This window comes from Columba livia, chromosome 13 (genome assembly GCF_036013475.1).
Source record: "Columba livia isolate bColLiv1 breed racing homer chromosome 13, bColLiv1.pat.W.v2, whole genome shotgun sequence".
Lineage (NCBI taxonomy): Eukaryota > Metazoa > Chordata > Aves > Columbiformes > Columbidae > Columba > Columba livia.
In genome coordinates, this window is record NC_088614.1 from 2,420,001 (window position 1) to 2,441,695 (window position 21,695).

The 21,695-nt window shown below is 44.8% G+C and overlaps 1 protein-coding gene and 2 long non-coding RNA genes across 11 annotated transcripts in view; 1 reads left to right on the forward strand and 2 right to left on the reverse strand.

Moving 5' to 3' along the window:
- SALL1 (spalt like transcription factor 1) overlaps positions 1 to 5,775 on the reverse strand; it is a 17,395-nt gene extending 11,620 nt beyond the window's left edge. Inside the window, exons 1-2 of one of the 9 annotated variants that reach the window (XM_065028638.1) lie at positions 5,602 to 5,775; positions 2,879 to 2,971 (exon numbers count right to left, since the gene is read on the reverse strand). In XM_065028638.1, coding sequence (XP_064884710.1) covers positions 2,879 to 2,954 — 76 coding nt within the window. In that variant the 5' untranslated portion in view covers positions 2,955 to 2,971; positions 5,602 to 5,775. Of the gene's footprint in view, positions 1,509 to 1,629; positions 1,913 to 2,878; positions 3,414 to 3,558; positions 3,794 to 3,866; positions 3,926 to 5,073; positions 5,116 to 5,601 lie in introns of those variants that run through there. The other 8 variants (XM_021290812.2, XM_065028640.1, XM_065028641.1 and 5 more) reach the window with 8 other exon arrangements.
- LOC135575334 (uncharacterized) lies at positions 2,398 to 20,813 on the forward strand. The gene is made up of 3 exons (XR_010465888.1): positions 2,398 to 2,813; positions 11,459 to 20,184; positions 20,683 to 20,813. It is a non-coding gene; the product is annotated as an uncharacterized LOC135575334 (long non-coding RNA).
- The window catches only part of LOC110360434 (uncharacterized), a 522,839-nt gene continuing 521,783 nt past the window's right edge, over positions 20,640 to 21,695 (reverse strand). The window contains exon 24 of the long non-coding RNA XR_010465887.1: positions 20,640 to 21,430. This is a non-coding gene — a long non-coding RNA (uncharacterized LOC110360434). The remainder of the gene's footprint in view (positions 21,431 to 21,695) is intronic.

The following is a 21,695-nucleotide window of genomic DNA, read 5'->3' on the forward strand; positions in this document are numbered from 1 at the left end:
AACTTTTCTCCCTATCGATCTTTAGATATGAAAGCACAGCAGAAAGTTTTAACAAGCCAGAACTCAAATCAGATGCAAGAAATTTTCAGGGGGCCACTCTATTCATTTGCTCAAAGCACTGCCCAGCAGAACCTTCCTGCAAGTGTCCTCAGGACGAGCGATGCTCCGGCTCCCTGAGCCCTGTGCAAACCGCAGCTGAACGAGCAAACCTGCCCTCGCAGCACACGAGGAGGAGAAAGCAGCGCTTGGGATTCCGAGGTTTTGTTCTGCACTTTCAAGGCTTATCATGCAAACTCGTCCCCAGCCCGGCTCTCCCACCCTGTCTCGCTCGGCTGCGAAGCTGCTGCCAGGGCTGGAGACCCCGGCAAGGCGGAGGGCAGCCCAGTGCTAACATTAGTAGTATTATTACAGCGTTCTGAAGCCTGAACCACCGCTACAAAACACACCCTTCTAGGCAACTTACTCAAAACTTAGCGTCTACTCATGTAAACCAGCCATAATCTACAACTATTATTAGAGGGTGGGGGAGGCTCCTACAGATTTTATAGTGAAGCATACTGCTTTTCCTAGAAAACCGGTCGGTCTCTGTTAAAAACAATAAACTTTGTTATTTACTTGCTTCACTTACGATAGCCATGCAAACTAAACAAAAGCTTCGCTTCCATGCCATCATTTCAGGCAAAATCCAACTTCGCACAAGCACATCCTTTAGCAACAGGCAGCAAAGCTGCTCAGTTAACATTCCTTTCTCACACTCCCACTGACTTTCATTTGAAAATTACGTGCAAAATCAGATGAAAAGACTAAAAACCGAAGAAAACGGCTACTTTTAAAAAGAGTGTTTTGATCTGTCCCAGCTACTAAAAACAAAACCAGCGAACGTCAAAAGATGAGATCGTACAAAGTGAAGATGTGAAAAATCCCTCTCTGCTTTCCCAGCAAGATAATTTCCATTTCAGCTTTCCCTGTCTCTGCCCACTTTAAGAAGTCCCAAATTCTTTCATAGGAGGCCGATGAAAGATAAATTAAAAAAAAAAATTAACGTTTTATCTCCAACTCTTGCTGCAAACTTCAAGAGGAAGTAGAAATAATATGGGAAGAAGAAGAAATACGTTTGCTGAGATGAGAAAGGAGATTATGCTGAGCAAAAGACAGAACTCGAGAGCTCTCAAAGCGCACGAAACTCAGGTAAAAAAAAAATATACAGAAAAAGTCGCCTCCCAGGAACCAAATAACTTTTAAGGAATCTTTCGGCACAGCTACGCGAAGCGAGCGCTGCTATATTCGCTGGTTGACGAAGAGGAGGTCCCGGGGATTTTGGAAGCCGGGTAAACGCTCACAGAGGCAGAACAACATCCCGCAAACTTTCCGACTTGCTTTCTCGCACGGAGCCGGGGACCCTCTCCCGCGTTCCGCCCCCGCGCTGCCGAGCGCTCCGCCACCGCACCCGGTACCGCCAATCCCGGTCGGCCCAGGCCAGGAGGCACCGCCAGAGCGCGGAGCGGCCGCGGGTGCGGAGGGGAGCGCGGCAACGCTTCCTCGGGAAGTTGCCGGGGGGAATCCCCAGTGCTTCCGACCGGCGGGGCCGGGTGGTGAAGGGGGAACGGCGGCGCCCCGGCCCTCCCTTACCTGCCCGGTCGAAGCGCTTCTGCCCCGCGGGGCCCTCCGCGCCCGCCGCCGCTGGGTCCCCTCGCTGTCCCCCGGCGCTCGCCCTCCTCATGGCCGCTGGGAGGGCCGGCCGGCGGGCGCAGGGGGGGGACGCTGCCCCCGGGCCGGGTGTCCGCGCCGGCCCCCGCCTCCCCGCCCGGCGGCGGCTCTCGCCGGCCACTTGTCACGCCGCGTCCCGGGGCAGGTACGGGCAGGGGCACGTCCCCTCCGCCGCCCGCCGGGCTGCGCTGAACTCCGAAATCCCCTTCTCCCGGGAGGGGGGAGGGAAAAGTGGCAGGGGGGAGTGGAAAAAAAAAAAAAAAAAGATAAAAAATATTTCGCACGCTCCCTGTCCAAATCCTGGCGGACACAAAGGCGGCGTTTATTCGTCGCTTAAGGACTTGGGGAGGAAATCGGAGAAAAACAAATAAAATAAGGGAAAAAAAAGGGATTAAAAAACAAATCCCCGCTCTGCCCGGAGCTTCCGCGCTGGCGGGCACGGAGCCCCTCTCCGGCGCGGAGAGTGCGCGGAGCCCGGCGCGGCGGCGGCAGCTCCCGGGACGGGGCGATCCCCTCCGCGGCCCGGCCCCGCGGCGGCAACTTTTCCGCCTCCAGGAAGCTTTCGGTGCAGCCGGAGGCCGGGGCTGCTCAGCGGCGGAGCTGCGTCCCCCGCTCGGCGGGACTGCGGGAGGGTGGGGGGTGCTGGGGTCCGCGGGGGTGTTGCGGAAGGGGGGGGGGGGAAGGCAAGAAAGTGGGTGCCCGGGGGGGGTTTTCCGCCCCTTTCGGGGGGACGGCGCCGGGCAGCGTGTGTGGCCGGACGGGGCATCCGTCCCGCGGGGCTCCGAGCTCAGCCGCCCCGCGGTAGCCCCACTTTGTTCCCCCGCTCCGCGGGGCGCGGAGAAAGGCGCGGGGGGCGCGGATCCATCTCCCGCGGGCTCAGGATGCCAGACCGCCCCGCGGGGGGAGGGCGGAGGGAAAACATCAAAAAACGGAAAGAGTTTGGAGTTTCGTTAAGAAAGAGGCGAAACAAAACGCTGAGTTAAAAAAAAAATAAAATAAAAGCCAAGAACTTGGACCAAAACCCCAGAAGGAACCCCCCCGGCCGTAACTCCGGGAGATCTTGCTGTCCTGCTCCGCTGCCCGGCGCGGTCCCGTCTCCCCGCAAGGTAAGTTGATCTATTTTGTGTGTGTTTGTGCTAAAATGTGTGCGAGGGAGAGGAGAAGAACTCACCATTTCGCTGGGATAACAAGGCCAGATCGGGGTCGGATTGGAAATGCTGAGGCTTCGCCTGCTTCCTCCGCGACATGCTGGCTCAAACATCAGCTGGGGCAGAATAAAAAATTACTAAAAAAAAATCTTCTCAAAATTACGGAAATCGAGCCTCCCCCCCCCAGCCTCCCCAATCCTCCGCGCACCGCGCATGTGTCCTGCTATAATTATGATTATCAATAATGCATTGCGATTAATCATAGAGGGGCTCTTTGAAAGGCGATTGGCACATGGCCAGCTCTATTCAAACCAGCTCGCCTTAATCAATTAGGCGCTGATTTGCTGGAGACCCTTGTCTCTCCGCCGCTCCCACCCAATGAGTCGATCCATGTGGCAGGAGAAGGGGCTGGATTTCCCCAAAGCTGTTTGGATACAGTTTAACCCTCTTAGCAACCAGCTGGGGCTGCATCGCGCCATCCCGGTTACTATAGGAATGTGTCTCCCCTCGCCCCTTCCTCCAGACCCGACGGGCTCCCCGCGCCGCCCTCCCTCCCTCCCTCCCTCGCTTTTGCGCTGCATTTCACTTTTTTCTTAATTTTTAAACATTTTTAATGTTTTCTTTTTTAAACCTCCCCCCTCGCCCAAAACCCCTCGGAGGGAGGGCAGGGTAAGCTATAATCGATGGAGGGGAGGGGACATACGGCTGGGGGGGCAGAACCCCGGCGGCGCCCGGCAAGTGTAGCCCGGGGGGAGCCGCTCCCGGTCCCGCTGCCTCCCGGCCCCGCCGCTCGCTCCGTCCCGCGGCTGCAAAAAGTTTCGAGTGGTTTTTTTTGTGTATTTTTTTTTCCCTTGTTATTTTTTTTTTTTCCTTCTCGTCTCCGCATTTGCAAATAAAGATCCATTCTCGCCCTCCTCCAGCTCTCACCCGCCTTCCCCCCCACAACCCCTTTCTCTTTCCATATATCACGGGCCCGAGGGGTGCTGAAAATAGGAAGGGTTTGTTTTTTACCTCACACATTCCCAGGACAATTAGGGCGCCGCTGGGAGCGGCGGGAGGACCGGGAGGCCGCTCCGCCCCCGCAGCCGGTTGGCTGCGCCCCGAGTCAATCCGGCCGGTGGCGAGGCCCGGGGGGGTGGGGGGGGGCGGGCGGTGCGCCCCGCTCCGCTCCCCTCCCCTCCGCCTTTCCCAGCCCCTCCCGGCGCCACGGGTGCCCCCGCTCACCCGTGGGATTGCTCCTGACTTTTGTTTCCCTCTCGGACACGGGAGACCGAGCGATGCGCATCTGCCTGCCGGAGGCGCCCGCGGCCGCGCAGAGCTGAGCGGGGTGGGGGAGGGGGGGGGGACGCGGAGCGGCCCGTGGGTCCCCGCGCCGGAGCTTGTGGCCGGGGGTGCGCGCAGGCGGAGCCGCCGCGGGCGCTCCGCGGGACCCGCCGAGCTCCGCGGAGTTGGGCGGTGGGGTGCGCGGCCGCGGGCACTGGGGCTCCGCGGGCAGAGCGGGTCCGGCTGTCGCTGCGTTCCCGCGGGTCGCTGGTTGTGCCTAATCCTGAATATTTCAAGCACGGGGACCGTGCGGGCACTGCTCTCCTACCGTGTAATACACCGCGCATCAAACTTTTACGCTCGGGTGTTACTTGCAGAGGAGGAATCTCTTACAAGCGAATTTCACGGTCTTGAAATAAAAACTATAGCTGAAAGAGGCAGCAGGCGATGCTATTTTTAATATATCGGCTATCCAGCGATACACGGACACTGCGGATAAACGACGCTCTCCGCTCCCCGCACCCGTTCGCGTGTCACTGCTCCGGGCATGAAAAGTTACTCCGGAAAATAAACCGAGCTGGGAGAAGCGGCCGCTCAGGCGATTTCTTTTTCTCCACCCTGACCCATCTAGTGTTCTCTCCTCCCACTCCCCCCGCTGGATTATTTACTCTGCTGTTGAAGCTACTCCTTTTTCCCGTATTAATATTAACAAACTCTCTGTAAAAGCAAGAGGCTGATCAGATACAACTCATTTCAATTTCAAATGAGCCGGTAAAACCTAGAGAGCGAGCGAGAGGAGAAGGGAGAGAGGGAGAAATCTTCCCATTCGGGGAACCGGCTCACTCGCGTTTTCTTCTCATTATTAAACGAAAGAGACCGTAAAACGTTTAGCGAGAAGGGTGGAAAAAAACAACAGCGGCAAAAAAACACCCCAAACAAACAAACGCATACGAACCGAAAAAGCCTCCCAGGTGCCACTCCAGGATTTGCAAAGTAGACACTGACGCTTCTTTTCATTCCTGCACAGGGCGACCCCCCTCCCTCCCCGCAGCACCGGGTACAGTAGGTTTTGAGCAAAAGACAAACGGAGCCATCAGCGGGGCTGATGTTGAAGAATGAAGATAATAATGTTGCTATAGGTGGTACTTCACATGACATTATTTTTCACTGAATATTTAAAGAGATGGTTCGGCAGAGATGGATACACTCCGCGCAGGCTGTCACTGTCACCCTCCTTACCCCGAGACGGTGGCAAAGAAACCGAACCTGAACGTATAGAAACGTACGCGTTACTTATAGCTCGCCACGCAGAGATGCCCACAAAATACCCACGCTGATCTATTTACAAGTGTGTCTGTGTCACTCACTCCATTAGCTTCCCACGGTTTCTAATCTAGCCGCTCTCCCAAAATTATTCGCGGTTACAATTTCATTATACATTTGTCGATTAAGCTTAAGACAAATTTCCCCAGATGCGCGGTACCTTTTCTTCGTGGCTGGAAAAAGGCGGCCGTGGACTGGTAATTAAAAAGCAACAACAAGGAGAAAAACAGTGGGTTAAAGAAAAAGAAATTAATCTGGAGAAATTAAGTTTTATAACTTTTTTTTCCCCTCCCGTTTTTCTTCTCCCTCGCTAGTGTATAAAGCGGCGCCTGGTATTTCATCTAGGACCGCTTGATTATTTATTGTTTGTTTTCCTCTCCTTCGCTGGGGGCCGGGAGGGGTGGGGAAAGGGTGGGGGCAGAGCAGCGTTGCCAGGGCTAGAGAAAAATCGGTCTTTATTGTTGTTGATAGCAATACATCAATTAAACGTCATTGTCGCTAACAGAAGTTGTGAGAGTTCACAAGCATAAATACTCTGATCTTGGGTTTTCCCTTTCGAAGCTCCAAATGACAGTGACAGATATTTTTCCCTCCCCGCCACACCTTGGAGATGCTTTTTAATTTTTTTTTCCCTCGGATTATTCTTTTTTAATGGAGGTGGGAGGCTTTCTAATGTGCTTCAATGCAAATCAGCCCGGCTGGAAGACACCCGTGGCGGGGATCGATCTCCAGTTCATTGAGATGAGCACTGAAGGGAGATGGTAAACAGGGGATAATTTGCAGTTCATTCTGCTGAGAGACGTTTTCAATGAGATGCAACACACTAGACTGGATTATTGTTATTAAGGTTTGCGATCAGACACAAACACCCTCAACACGCAGGGGTTAAAAGCTACACAAGCCCCACATAGTTATAATACATCGTTAATAACGATCCGGGGGGGTGGGAAATCCAATTGATTTCATTTTATTTTATGGTTTTTTGCAAATCCCCCCCGCTCCGGAGCAGCTCGGAGGGGCCGGGTCAGCCCAACCTGCGGCTCCGCGCCGGCTCCGCGCTGCCCCGCGCAGGCACCGAGCACCGGCAGGAAAACGCTTTCTCTCCAAAATCGAACCATTCCCGTTTGCACACGAATTAAATACCCGCTTGCAGTTAGCGGAGCAGTTGGTTTTTTTTTTTTTTTTCCTCTCTTCCTCTCTATCTTCTGTGTTCTCATTTTTCTTTCTTTTTTAAGCAAAAAAAAGGGGACACACTGCACAAGTTTCAAACATCGCTCCGTCTCGACTAAGCCGTTTTCCGGCTAACACACGTTACATGTATTTTAGAAATGTGTGTAATTAGGGGCTTCCAGATGCTGCAGTCAGCTGGGAACTTGGCTTTGTGCTCCGATATATAATAAACTTTTGAGACGGTCCTGGGGCGCAGCTACCCAGGGGCTGGGAGCACCAGTTTTCTGGAATTGTTTTATTATCAATAGCCTGGATCACGCTATTCAAAAAGGACATTGCTAGTGCTGTGCCTGTGTGGGTTTAGGTATGAACACTTTTGTGGACATGCTGGCAGGCCCCCCCCCCCCGCCTCCCCAGTTCGCCTTGCTCTCTTCTTTATTTTTTTAATTTATTTTCTACTCGTAACGTCCCATGGAAAATAAAAAAAGGACGGAGGGCACCGGAATTGAATCTTTCCCCATTATTCCTGACAACTAATAATTGATCATCGCTCACAAACGCAAGCTTTTAGCCGCATAATTGAATCGTAAGCAATACGGCTTGAGCCAAAGGGGAAAAAAATACCCAACAAAATAGAGGGAAAGAGCCTCCCCCTGTGTCCCGCAAAGCCCCGGGAATGGCGGTGATGGGAACCCCCCCGCCGCCGGGACGAAAATGAACGTGACTCATGACAGAACCGGCCAAGGTGGGACCGTTTCATTCAATTCTTTCTTTCCACATTTGCTGCCTTTTGTTTGACCTGATGCCTGGCAAATTTTTACACCTAGCTGTCCCTTTTGAGTTTATTGATGAAGGTGCTTCTGAAATGATTATCAAGAGATTTACAGCCATCACTACCCACCTACGGGAAAAGTAGTAAAATCAATCCCTCAATCAATCAGACCCCTCTGTGAATATCTTTTTAATCTGCTATTTTAGCTGTTTTATTACAACGCGAGCATTAAATATGTTTGTTTCAAATTTAACACGAATGCCTCCGAAGGACTCTGTCAATTTAGACATAAATCATGAAGTAAACAAGCTGGATGGAAAATCCTCTTTCTCGGGCAAGAGAGTGAAAAACCGAGGAATAGAAAGATACCAGCAATATCCCACATCCATGTACAGGCGACTATTCTGTATGTACAGCCCACAAGGAAGAAAAAATACAGAAAGGTAAATATGCAGCACTGCAAAGGACTTTAAGACACTTTTGCATGACTACACAGAGAACCTAGAGAGTGCTAGTGATTACAAATACTCTCACATCCTAAAGCCTATCATTAATTCCTCTATTAGATTTTTTTTTTTTTAAAGAGCAGAATGTCTAATTTCCCATATTAAAAATAAGCTTTTAAAAAAATTAAATACCATACACTTGAGAAAATTTTGCTATTTCAACACCATTATTGATCCCAAGGTATAATTCTAACCTTTATATACCTTTTTTTTTTTTTTTTTTTTTACATTAATGAAATAAATTAGAGGGTATTTCTGGCAGGCTGCTCAAGTCAGAAATCTTTCCCACTGATTTGTTAAACACTGGTCATCATGTATGTACAGAATGAGTCTATTAGTTCTATAGAGAAGCAAGAATTTTATTTGATGCCACAGGGGAAGTTTTCTCTGCAAGCCACATGCCTCTACATCACAGTTTAATTTTGTTTCTTTTATATATCCTAGTGTATCACAGCCAAATAAAGGCAGCGTGTGCCTCCATCAGAGAAACAGAAGTTTAGAAATGAAGCGACACAGATTTCTTCTTAGATACAGATTTTTAAACACCATTCAAGGCTGCAAAGACATCTTCCAAAGACATATTGTGATGTCTCTCATCACTGAAATAACTCTGGGTAGAACAGGGGAAAAAAAAGACACTGAAATATGTACATGTCAAAAGAAGAGTCATGAAAAAAATCCATCTGATATTGGATGATGAGATGTAACTACCTATCAGTCAAGATTTCCTCCAAACATCTTGCTTTAAGAAAAGTGCCTTTATACAGTAGGAAAACTTCACAGCCACAATTGCTCCACACCCGGTATCTATTCACAAGAGTCTCAGCATCGTTTTTTTATAAAATATCATAGCTATCATTTCTTCATCAAAGCACTATTTGAAATGGGATAAAATATGGAGGTGGGAGCCATTTAAAAGCGAATGAAGGAGTAGGACTGAGGGTTGTATTTTCCAGGATTTCTAAGGAAAAAGTGTTCTTAAAAAAGTGTTCCCTACAGATTTACTTACCTTCGAAACAAAATTACACAAAAATTCTGTAGTCTGTCAAAACACAAATACAAGGCCAAAATATCATGGGGCAATTGTCTGTGAAATAGAACATACAGGCGATTTGCTACATGGCAATCATCTAACAAACTAAGACCTGTTGTCACAAAAAGATTCTCCTGTCAAATCAGATTTAGAGAGCGCGCATTTTTATTTACATTTTAAGGTTTCATTTATAATGTGGAGAACGTGCAGCGATTATGGGAGAAAAATGTCTCAGACCTCAGGGGAAATGTCACTTGTAGAGTCCCCAATTTCTTACCTGATGAAATGAACCCGACAAGCATTTTCGTGACATATTTTTGATTCAAACACCGTGCAAGTATTTGTAAGTACATAGGTTTTGTTTGCATAATATTGAGGTGCCCTGATTAACGTGTGGTGTTTACAACGTGAAAATTGTCCTACTCTGCATCAACGCAAGACGCCGGCTTGGCAGCCGCTAGTCGCAATAAAGTAAATGCCTCATGAATAACATTCTGCTTTCTGTGCCTGAGCTACGTAGAGTCCTCAAGATCCACCTTTTGCCGCAGTTTGGGCCAGCCTGTTAATGGGATTGCACAATGGATCCCTGCACATGCGTTATCTGGGTCTTGTGGGAAGCCCATTTCCTCACAGAGCCATTTGATCCCCCAGCCGCAGTTTTACAGTTTTCTTCCCATTAGTGATCATTTAACATTCACGTGGCAACAACAGCCATTGCTCCAAGAGTTTCTGATTCCTTAGAATAATTCTATAGGAGGAAAGAGGGGGAAGAGTTGAGCACTGAGCTGCCAGCCAGCTCTTACTGACCCACCAGCAGCTACATCAGGGACCCAGAGACAGCCTTGAGATCAACTGCTCCATCAAGCAGAGCTCATCCAGTTGCCACCTAAAAGATGAAACTCACAATTTCTTTTCCTTTCCTAAGAAAAGCTCCAATCACAAGAGCAGTCTTCAAAAGGAGACTTAAAAAAGACCATTCCTCACAACTCTAGAAACCAGATTTGGGTTTACAAACATTTTCTTTTCCAATCTCTATGTGCTTTATCTGGTAAGCTTGGACATTCAGCCTGGCTGTACAAATTATTTCTTGAATCTCACCCTGAGTTACATATTCCGTGTCACAGTTCTCCTTCACAGAATTTCAAATTCCATCTCAAATGGCGTGTCCAGGATTGCAGAACACGTTTATTTGCATGTTGTAAGCAGCTTTCTGCAGTCTAATGCTCTCCCTGGGACTGTACATGGTCACCAAGATCCTCTGAGCTCGCTCCTCAACATTGACACCCTTGAAGTGCTGCCCAAATAAGAATTTAAAGCTTGAGCAAGTTTTAGATCATACTAAAGGCACTTGGTGCAAAATCATACATACAAAGAGAAATGTAGCCCCAGTCTGTACTGGTTCAGCAATTCAACCATCATTATGTGACATACGTACTGCAACGGGCAGAGCAAAGGGAAAGAATCAGCTTTGAATGTAAGACAACACAGTACATTTAGGAAGAACCTACTTCAGACACCAGAGCTTATTCTACATCCATTCATAAAGCTGTGGGATACATCCTATACTTGCTTCTGAGACCATGAAAAGCCACTTTTCTTGTCCTGAGTTTGCAACGCCAGTGCCCCATCCCAAATGCATCACTGGGGCAATTCCTCCTTGTGCAGGACACAGAGCATGGCGAGTGCTTCAGTCTAGAACTGCATATGTGCAAATGTCCCGTGGGGGTTAACTGTGGGGACACAATATGTCATTTCTGGCCACCGTCTGTCACCGTCCCACACCTGGAGACACTGTCCCACCAGCCGAGCTGCGGCAAGCGGTGGGCGGGCTCTCCCAGCCCGGGCTGCGGTAGCCTGAGCACAAATGTTTGCACAACATCCTCTGCCAGCCAGGGGTGGAAATCTCCTGTGTGGGGCAACAGTGCATGGTACAGTAACTTCTTAAGCTCTTCCAGCTGTTTGCAAATAAAATAAGCCCCCAGTCTATACAAACTGATTCCTGAGAGGAGATGTATTTGTGTGAGCGTGCCAGATCAGGCCAATTACTAACTTCAGACGAGCATAAACAACTCTTACACAGAAAAAAGATCTAGGCTCGGCACCAATGACAATGATTAACATGTAAATAATGTACCTTTTCATAAGATGTCTCTTGTTAATACGTTGACAGTTGCATACCTTTGCACACCTTTGCACTCCCATACATTTCAGGGCTTGAAGTCACTTGCTCTGTCTCTGAAGTTTACTCAACCTGGCTTCTCCTGCAGTTGAAGCAGCTTCCGTATTTATGCTACATGAAAGCACAAGCAAAGCTATAATATGTAAGAACAACAGTTTCAGGAAAACAGAGAGCCAAATACATTGTAAATGTACTGAATTAAGTATGAATAAACAAAGGATAAATATAATTAATTCTCTCCTTCCCCTTCTGCATCGTCCTCCCTGACACAGCACATGCAATCTCCCAGCACAATAAGATTGCTGCACTTGCTCTGTTCAAGCAGTATCATCCACTTACTCTTTGTTTCACTCCTAGAATTTCCTAACAGAAAAATTCCCTTTCGGCCTGTGCTGCTCTCCCGGGGCTGCTGGACCCGCTGCTCCTCTGCCCCACAGCTGATGCATCGCTCTGAAATGGGACGACACCTCCCCGTGCTCAGCGATGGGAGCCACGCCGAGCAGAAGCAATTAGATAAACCCGTGCAAAGGTAAGAAGTGAGATGGACGTGAACCTAATGGGCGAGACACAGGTACATCTGCAGTCAGGGCCAGCATGGCCACCGGGGCCACGCAGCTGCCCAGGGCTGCACAATGTTCTGTAACACTTTCTGGTGCTGGTGACTGTGCCTTGCGAGGGGCCTGCATTTCATGTTTTGCCTAAAGCAACAAAATCGTGTAGCTGGTGCCGGTCGCCACACTCAGGGGAGCTGCAGGATCTGCTCGCTGTGTCTCTAAGCAAAACCACTACGACATTTTAGGAATACAGCTCCTTAAACCACCTGTTCAGCCTGTTAATCACAGGTAATCTTGATTCTTCGCAGGGATTACTCAAAGACAATATGAAACAACCAAAAGCAAAACTGTTACTGGTAATTTGCATCCATTTTTTCTTTGTTATAGCACACAATTATTTTTGTGATAATCATAACCAGTTACACAATACAGAAAAGTTCTCATGGGATTGACTCTCCTTTCAGACATGAACTGTAGAATATGCTTTGCATTTCCTATTATTTTGTTTCCTTATTGTCTTTCTCATAAAATCAATCAAAATGATAACGGGAATGTCTAGAAACAGCCAGAATTTAATCTGGAAGAATTATACATGAGTATATCAGCACTGGAAGTGTATCTGCTTAAAGGAGCTATGTATTAGCACAGAGAATGCGATGTTCTGTGCTTGAACCGCTGGCATGTATCTACAAGATTACCCTAATTTCAGTGTAGAAAGACAGCTTTTTGGAATACTGCTTGGAAACAGACATGTTATAAAACTAAGTATAAATATAGGCTACAAAATTTGAAATCAATTGAAAATACTTTCATTTTATGGTTTTATGATTGCAGATGTTTATATTGTGTTCATTAAATATTAGCCATAAACCCTAATCTACCCCCAAATTTTGCTAGTTCCAGGGCTTTGGGGAAATCCAGGTGTTAGGCCAACATTTGTAGCTCGGACACATGACCAAATCTGTCTGTCTGTCTATCTATCTATCTATCCATCTATCTATCCATCTGTCCATCCATCCATCCATCCATCCATGCATCTATAGGGCAGCACAAACCAGTCCAGTGTTTCCAAATACAACCCTTTCATACATCCCTTTCCAACTGGTGTATGAAGAGCCCTTTTTACATGGGATATGCACTCTTTTCTAGGGTGGCAGAGAGATTGCTTCCCTTCTTTGAATCATTTTCTATTGAGCTGCAGGGACCACACTGAGGAGTCAAGGCATTGGCTCAACAAACAGGAGGTGATACAAGTGAAATACTGCTTTCTATAGCATATAAGGTTCTTTCTACACTAGACACCCCTTCGACTGCCAATCCTGGTGCCTTTTCAGGCAGGTAGGTCCTCAGCACTAGGCCTCAGTGCTCCTGTTTGCCTTTGGATCCTACAATTTTGGGATGTCCAGGACATTTGTGTGAAAAACTTGTCACCATCTTAGAAGAATGAAAAATAAATTTTGTAAAGTTTCCCCTAAAGCATATTTTTCCAAACCACATGGGTGTTACTGAATAGCGTATCCCAATAAGAACAGTCGCACTTCTCAATACATGGCAGGCAAATTTATGAAGAGGCTTCACTGCAACGTACTCTAGGTTCCTCCACAATGAAAGGCTGGATCAGATGATCTTTTGAGGTCCCTTCTAACCTGGGTTATTTTATGATTCTATGACAAACCAACACAGTTTTACATTGGACTATATAATTTGCATATTTACTGCTTTATTGTATCATTCAAAATTAAATAATCAATATAATTTGGACTGTAATGTTGAAAGAATGAAACTGCTTGACTGACACATGATGGTGAACCAACTCTACTAGAAGTTCTGGCTCTTTTATTTCTCTTTCACTCAGAAAAAGGCAACAAAGTCTGGACTTGTTCTCAACAAAATCACAATACTGCAGGCTAAAACTTCTCAATCTAAAAACTTTCCTTCTCAATTTAAATTCATTTTAAATTGTTATGCTTTACAAACTTCCAAATGGGATTCTAATTGTTGACAGACATTTTCCATTACATGTGTCTATCACTTTGATTTAATATGCATTTTCAATGAAATTTAAAAAAGGCCTCTAAGGTGGCAATTTAACAGCAAGACATGCTGTGAATTTTAGATATAAAAAATATCTCGTTTTCAAGGGAGTTTTTTGTACACGTGAAAATGGCCCTGTAGGGAAAAAAAAATCAGAGAATGTCTGTATGGCAGAATTATCAGAAACTAAATATCTCCAAGAATACTACTTACTGTTTTAGTCAATCACAGCCATCAGAGGCAAACCAGGTTTTACATTCATGCAGCATTTCAGTAGTGCACTTCAAAAGTATTAACCACGAAAGAAAGAAAATGTATTTGGAAATCCTATGTCTGGTTTATCACATCTCGTGACCTGATTTAATTTTCTTCTCCAGAAAACCCACATTGAAATGTCTGTAAGTAATAGGGACTTCGTGTCAACGTTGATAAGAGACATTGGAAAGGAATTCCAAATGTATTCTGAAAGATAAGAGCAAAGTGAGCTTTTCTGTGTCCCTCAAAGAGTGGAAACCAGACCTAGGAGAGCACAAACTACAGAAGGGACCTGTTCTGTATCAGCTCTGCTTTTCAAATCATCACATCTACAGTCAATGTGTAAACTATAGACATTGACAGTACAGTGGGAGCAACTCTGCATCTTTAACTTAGAATTTGTTAAACAAAATATTAGCTACTTTTGAATATTTGCATTTTTTTCATAACTTTAATACAAGCATCTTGGCTTCGACTTATTTTATATAAATAGCTTTAGATCATCTTGTTCTAGTGGTCCTGCAGGGTGTCCTAAAACCTACACTTGATGGCAAGAATAAACATTCATTAAACTTCAAAGGCTGCCAAAAAGTCTAGCTATTTTGATTTAGAGGAATCATTTAAATTAATCCCTATGTTTGTGTAGAAAATATGTAATGCAATCCATTTCTCTGTCTCCAGCTTCAAGTCACTCACCAGTGGAAAAACAATGCTTTACTAATGTCTTCTGTCTTGAAAAACTGGGGGAAAAAATGAAGACTTCATATATTTTTAAAGAATTCTGGTTCAATGACATTGAGAAACAACTATTACAACACACAACTGTGTACTTCTATCTCTGCATAACTACTGTGACAACTAACGCACACAATAGAGTTCTTCAGTGGGAGTGGTAAAAACCAGATTTTATATATATGTGTGTGTATATATACATATATATTTTTATATATATATATATTTAACAAAGGAGCCAATTACTTTTTTTTTGTAAAGAGCTTTCTGCCTTAGCATCCCAACTCAGCTGAGTACTGTTGTCCTACACAAAACTCACAGACACCTGTGTAAAACTTCCTCCCTTTTTACAAAGCCACTCTTAAAACTGGGGAGAAACTTTCAATAGCATTAAAAGCTTGGATTTTCATTCAATTTTTATTTAAAATTAAGCCACTCTTCATCTGAAGGAATCATGTAGAACACACTCTGTCACAGGCACCAAGGGAAAAATAAAAGGGGTGAGAACCTCCGCTATTGTAAATCCCCATAATGCCACTGAAACCAACGGGACAACGTGTCCATTTGGACCAGCTGAGGTTGTGGCCTCATATTTGTGCTGAAATGTTGAGGCTGTATCTGTATCCCCAGGCTGTATAAATATTTGCTGAAAGCTGACTTAGGGTGCAGGGGTGGGTTGCTCAGCAGCAGATAGTGAAGACACGTCTTTTCACCTTTCTGAAGGAGAACTTCCATTTTTGGGGGGTGGGAGATATGATCCTTCTTACATTGTGCAGGGACTACACTGGGTGCAGTGAAACAGTAATTTTCAACTGGACTTTTGAACTTGCCCCCGTCTGACTGTGCTACCCTGATTCATGCGATGGACTGTACATGAATGACCAGGAATGTTTACAACATGCATTAGTTTGACTCCAGCTCTCCAGCCAGAAAGTAATCAAAGTGAAGAGCCAAGCTATTTCTGAAATTCCAGCTTCCCCAGCTAGAAACGACATGCTCTGCCTCGCTAATCAGCGTATTAACGTAAAATGTGCATGTTCTGTACTGGAGGACAATTAATAACAGCAGCGATTCTGAGCAGTCTACACATATTAACTATTCCACCTCCATACTGCTCCTGTGTTGTGGGTAAGTCTGATGGTACAGAGACAGAAAACAGTCAAAATGCCTAGCAGTAGCTGATTCATCTACAAGTTGTAGTGTTGTGGGTTTGTTTTCTTTAAATTTCTTTGCTAAATGAAATTCCAAGTTAGCATTTTATTTCACTTCTTTCAAAGCCAATTCATGTATTCATAGATATGTACTCAGGAGTCTTCTTGTGTAAATATTTTTAGTAGGGTTATTGATAACTGGTGTCTCCGAAGTCTTGGAAACTCTGGTTAATTTTCTTATCAACTATCCTAATTTAAGCATTCAGCAACATCAGAATTGTTTTCAGAATAATCTCACCCTGCAAAATCCATCAGCCTCTGTTAGATTTAGCAAAAATTATTATGAAAGAAAACAAAGTTATTTAAGCATTTTCTTTGGGATATTCTGAACCTCAAAGTGGATCACTGAAATTTCTCTCAGAAAACCAACCTCCTAATCTGAAAAGCAGCACGTCATGTAAAGCTGGAGATGTTTCAGAGCCAAATGGTTTGCTCCTGTAAATGGTTAGAGCTCACAGAGGGAGGATATGAAATAAGGCTCTGTTGATTTTCCAGCAGAGCATCTGAACCCCTTCCCCAGCCCGAGTCTGTTAAAGAGGAATTAAAAGAAAAATAAACCCTGATTAGAGCGGGAGCTCTTCATTTGATGCAAATTGGCAGAACTCTGGTGCGTATCTCACTGAAGCAGAGTTATAATGGGACTCACCACCAAGAAGACCTGGGACAGGGTATTTTAGTGGTGATTTCATGTGGGTGGGTGAGAACCTGATCCTTCATCCTTATTCAGGCTGAAAACAAAGAATGCACAACAGAACTAGAGATCAGTCAAGAAATGATTTTTGCGGGGAGGGAGGCTAAAGAGGCTCAGTGCTTCCAAAATCAGCAAGCGCCAGCGTGGTGTGTAGCTCAGCTCAAGTGACGAGTGACCACGATGCTGTCCAACGCCTCCCATCTCCACCACAGCTGCGTCCAGCCCCTCTTGGCTCCTGTTTCCAGACCAAGCTTGCAAATCCAGAGGAGTGGTAAAAATGAATAACATCTGAAGAGAACAGCTTGGCTGGATATCTTGAACATTAGCTAAAAATCAGAGGTTAACAAATAGTTAAATTTAGCTGTAGCTTCTCTTAAGTAGTTTAAGCATAAGTCAATATTTTTGTCTTTTGTTGTCTCAGGATTTCTACGGGAGCACAGAGGATTTCATCAATGATCTTTCCACACTTGATAGCATTATGCCTTTGTACTATTATCCATCCGTACCCTTATCTAATGTGTTATCAGCTGTATGAAAATAACTATCAGTCCCTTCACCCCAGAGAGAGCATCAATAGGGAGAATGACAGCGGCTAGTTTGCACACTTGAAATGGTTTATTTGTTGCAATCCTGCGCACAAGATGTTTATCAGTAAGCACCAGACAGCCATGCAGAAGAAGGAGCCTTAATTCTGTCTGAGACAGCCTCTTATTGCTATTGATAGTTAGCATCAGTGTCCAGCCTGAGAAATGGAAGTGCTGCAGGCAACTTCAGTCAAGACACCCTATTGATCTACTGCTTCCTCTGCCTCCCCGGAGCTAGAGAAGAAAAATAAAAGGAGGAGGAAAAGCTTGCAGGATGAGGGGCAAGGCAGCAGTCTATGACTTGCCATCATTCAAAAGGGGTGTGGATGTGCATGGATATTCCTGATATTCGGTACCTCAGACAGCTGTAAATCACACGCACAGCCGTGATAAATATAAATGTCAATGTCTTGGAAATGTCCTTTATATAAGAGGTGTCAGTAGAACTACATTTTTAGCATGAAACATTTTTGCTGCTTTTTATTTTTCATTGACTTATTGTGCTTCTGTTATATCCTGTCTAACACAATCAATCTAAAGCATAATATCTGAGAGTCCTATTCATAAATAATACATATTTGGGTCATTTTCATTTGTATTCTACAATGAAGATTTACAAGCCAGAAACAAAACAAGAAACAATGTGTGGAATGCTCTTATTCAGTGGATAAGAATATATTACTGTGATCAATTAATCTGCTTTTCTCTGCATTAGGTGGACATCTTTATGGTACATCCATAAGGGTTTATAACTTAGGAGAGAACGAATCAGCTCTAAGGCTCTAACATAAAATGCCTGTAGTCAGAAAAGAGAAACTTTTCCAAAGTTTTCTTTTTCCAATGGGAAATGGGTAAATTTTGGCAAACTCAGCCACAGCGATACCCCCTCTATCAACATAATATTGTCACTCTGCCCTATATTCTACCTCTCATATTAAATGAAACAAATAATTGGCTACATTATACCATAGCTAAAAAACAAAGTAATAATTCTGGGGATTTCTATAGTGCTATTCATCCAAAGATTGTCACATTCTACTACGAACTGTCCAAATTCATTCCACAGAAGGACAAACTGACACACATAATGGTTCCAGATGAATTTTTTTCAGCCAAAAGTTAGTACACAAAATTAAGGTAAAAAAAAAATAAAACTGTGTGCATACAAATTGCAGAAGCAAGTTATAATGAGAGACTTAAATTGGTATTAATACACCAATATCTCAATAAGAAACTACAGTCAGCTGTACAGTCACCAGTAGAGCTGCTATTCTGATGATGGGCTCTGTCAGCAGGGCTGCAGTAATAGACCAGATGTTTATACATTTTGCCTGCATAGAAGGAGCAAAAGTGAGTGCTTGGTGAGTAAAAACCAGTCAGCGTTGCTTTAGGAAGGAAAGTCAGAATATGCAAGAACTTAGCAGGAGATATAAGCTGGTGAGCAAAGTCAGGGTGACTGCAGCGGCTGAGGGGAGCAGGTTCTGCCGCACTGAGTGCTGTGCACTGTGGTCCTCCAAGTGGTTCTTGTTTTAGTTTTTCACCTCTGGCAATTTGCTACAAGTGCATCTCAGATAAAAAGTGAAATGAGTTTTGCAACTATGGCAAAAAACACAATTTTACATTTCATAGGCCTTTTCAATAGAAAATAAGTAAGGGGGGGGGGGAGAAAGGCTACATTTCCATTCCCGATTTTATAGTTTGATGTTGCAGATGTTTCTGGGTCAAAGGTGAAAGTGTCTTTAGGTGTCAAAAGATGCAATAGAAGTCCAAGAAGGCGCAATCCCCAGCCCCATCGCAGGAGCTCGCTGACAGCAACGTGCTCCAGGTGTCTCGCACCCCACAGACCTGGTAGTCATTTCAGTATTTTCCATGCTCATGTAAATGACTTGATGTATGTTCATTCAACGTGGGAAAATCCCCCAGACTTGTGTGCCATCTTCCTGTAAGTAAATAGCCTGCTCTGCTGACAACGTAGTGCGAAATCAGAAAACAGAATGAATATAAGAACGCGTTTGTTTTGTTCTGATTTGGTTTTATAAATCTGAGGCTTAATATCATATCAAAAACCCAACTAGGTTCAAAGTTTCACTCTGTTTGGATAGTGTTGTCCTTTTCAGATGTATGAACATTACCTGAGTTCCACAGAGCTCTTAAATCTGCACCATGTAGCTGCAACGTAGCGAAACCCCGAGCGCACCTGGGATTCTGCAGGACACGGTGAGGGTGCAGGGTCCACATCTGGGGCAGCTGGATGGCTGTGCCGGTGCCCTGGACCAGGAGCCCTTAGGAAGTAGTATCTGACACTATTTCACCACTTCTGGCTGGCCTCAAGGGAGAAACTTAAGCTGAAGCAACAACTAAAAGGCTCGTTTAGAAAAGGCGTCACTGTATTTTATTTAAAACGCAATACCGCATTTGCTTTTCTGTGAGAACTGAAGCCAAGTTTAATTTGATTAATATGGTAGATGCCGCTCAAAGTGTCCATCTTTATTATTTTTGGTCTGTTTTAGACAAGACTGTCGGACAAAGGCAGTTATGTCTGAGGTCCTGGAAGCAGCTATGATGGCAGAAGGCAGGCTGTGGTCATGATGATTTTCAGCATCAGTTGACAGACAAACACTTATCAGAAGAGGAATTTGACATCTTTCTTGTCCTTACACTTGTGAAACTTGCGCTTATACTTTTCTACAGAGAACTGATAATGAGGCCTGGGAAATTTATACCTGAATATGAGTCAGATGTTGTCAAAAGATGTCAAAGACTGTTTCAAAAGTGTATTTTCATTATATCCCATCGGGGAGCGAGATCTAGTCTTGGGTAAAAGACGAGATAACACAGTGGGTAGAGGAGAAAAACATCAGAAGAAAATGAATTGACAAAGCTAAAAAATCCAGACATATGCAATCTAAAATCTCAAATGGATTCAAGGTAAGCTGAAAGGACACCACAGCGTCAAACGTGGTTAAACCACCCAGCGCAACCTGCAGAGACGACAGAACAAAATCACCAGATGCTCAGCAAGGTAGGTCACCTTTGAGACAGGCTCCACTGCTTCATGCAGGCTTAACCCTGCCCCTAATGGCCTAAAATAGGTATTTTAACCTTGCCATCAGCATTATACTGGGGTATAAAAGTTGATAAAAAAAGAGTTTGAAAATGCCTATGATCAGTTAATTGGGAAAACAACCAGTTCCCCACAGTATAATCTGCCCCATTTGCCAAAAGAGACAAGTTTTATATGTTTCCATGAGAAAAGTGTAACTCCTCCAATAATATGGCTGAGACATTTACTTTGAAAATGAGGAATCTTATTTCCGAGGTCAATCTGAGGTTTCCTGGGTTCAGACTAAAATACTTTGTGGGGCCAAAGAAATATTTACGGGGTTCTAGGGAGCAGGGAGTGGATGTGTAGTTTGAACATATTTCAAGTCAGCCTGGGAGGTCTTATTATATATTTGTGTCTCCTCAGACAACCCTTTTATTTCCTTCTTCTTTCTTTTTTTTTTTTTTCTCTCCTGAGAAACTGGAAGTGAAGAAAATGATATTTTTGCCAGTACGTTTCAGCTGGGTCATTTCCTGAACTGGACCAGAGAACCTGCGCTATTGGCACCTTTTCCAGAACGTATTTCTTTCCACTGCATCATATGAAACTATACAGTCAAATTTTGCCCAAGGGCTGCCATTCCTTCTGTGTTAAACTAGGAGTTTCTGTATAAAGCAATGGTTTGCTTTATGTGAGCTTTGACAGTTGGAGAATGACATTACTTGTTGTAGGGCTAATGCTGGGTGGAGCTTCATAGGCTTTCATAGTAAATGAAACAGGAGCATCTTACAAATGAGCTCCATAATGAGTAGGTGATTGAAAGATGTGCTACTGCATGCAGGAGATTAACATCCAAATAGAGTAACTATCACTTAGCCCAGGAATGCCAGTAAAAGGTTAAAAGAAATATTCAATATTATCAATCATATTGAAAAAAAAGAGAGAGAACTTCTTACAGCTGCTGAAGGAGCTTGAGAGAATTAAGGTGCTCATGTCAAAAGGATTGAGAAGTGAAACGGGACTACAGTGGCTGTTATAATCTTACTTGCCTGGAGAGATAATATTGGACATTCAGCTTACCTAGGCAGATGCCACGAATCTTCTTGTGGATGCTCTGGAGCAGCCTTCAAATGTAAGAATGTACAATGACCCCTGTCTTCTGGTCCTCTCTATGGTTTCCGAGTTGCTCATTAAGCTGGGGAAACCTCCAGTGAGGTGTGATGACCTGAAAACAGACAGGAGCCACAGAATCAATGTTTTAAGTAAAACAGCAATTACAAAAAGATCTACAGCTCCTTCCATGTCATCAGGTAAATTACCAGGAGTGGTGTAAAGCACCTAAATTGGAGCGAGTGTGGAGGAAGGGGGAGTGGGGGGAAAAGAAGGTCCCTTGGGAGATATCTGATAGGATGCTTAGTCTGTGTAGAGGGCAAAAGGTTAAGTGAAAATGAGATGAAGGAATGATCAGATACAGTCTGATCAGAGACAGT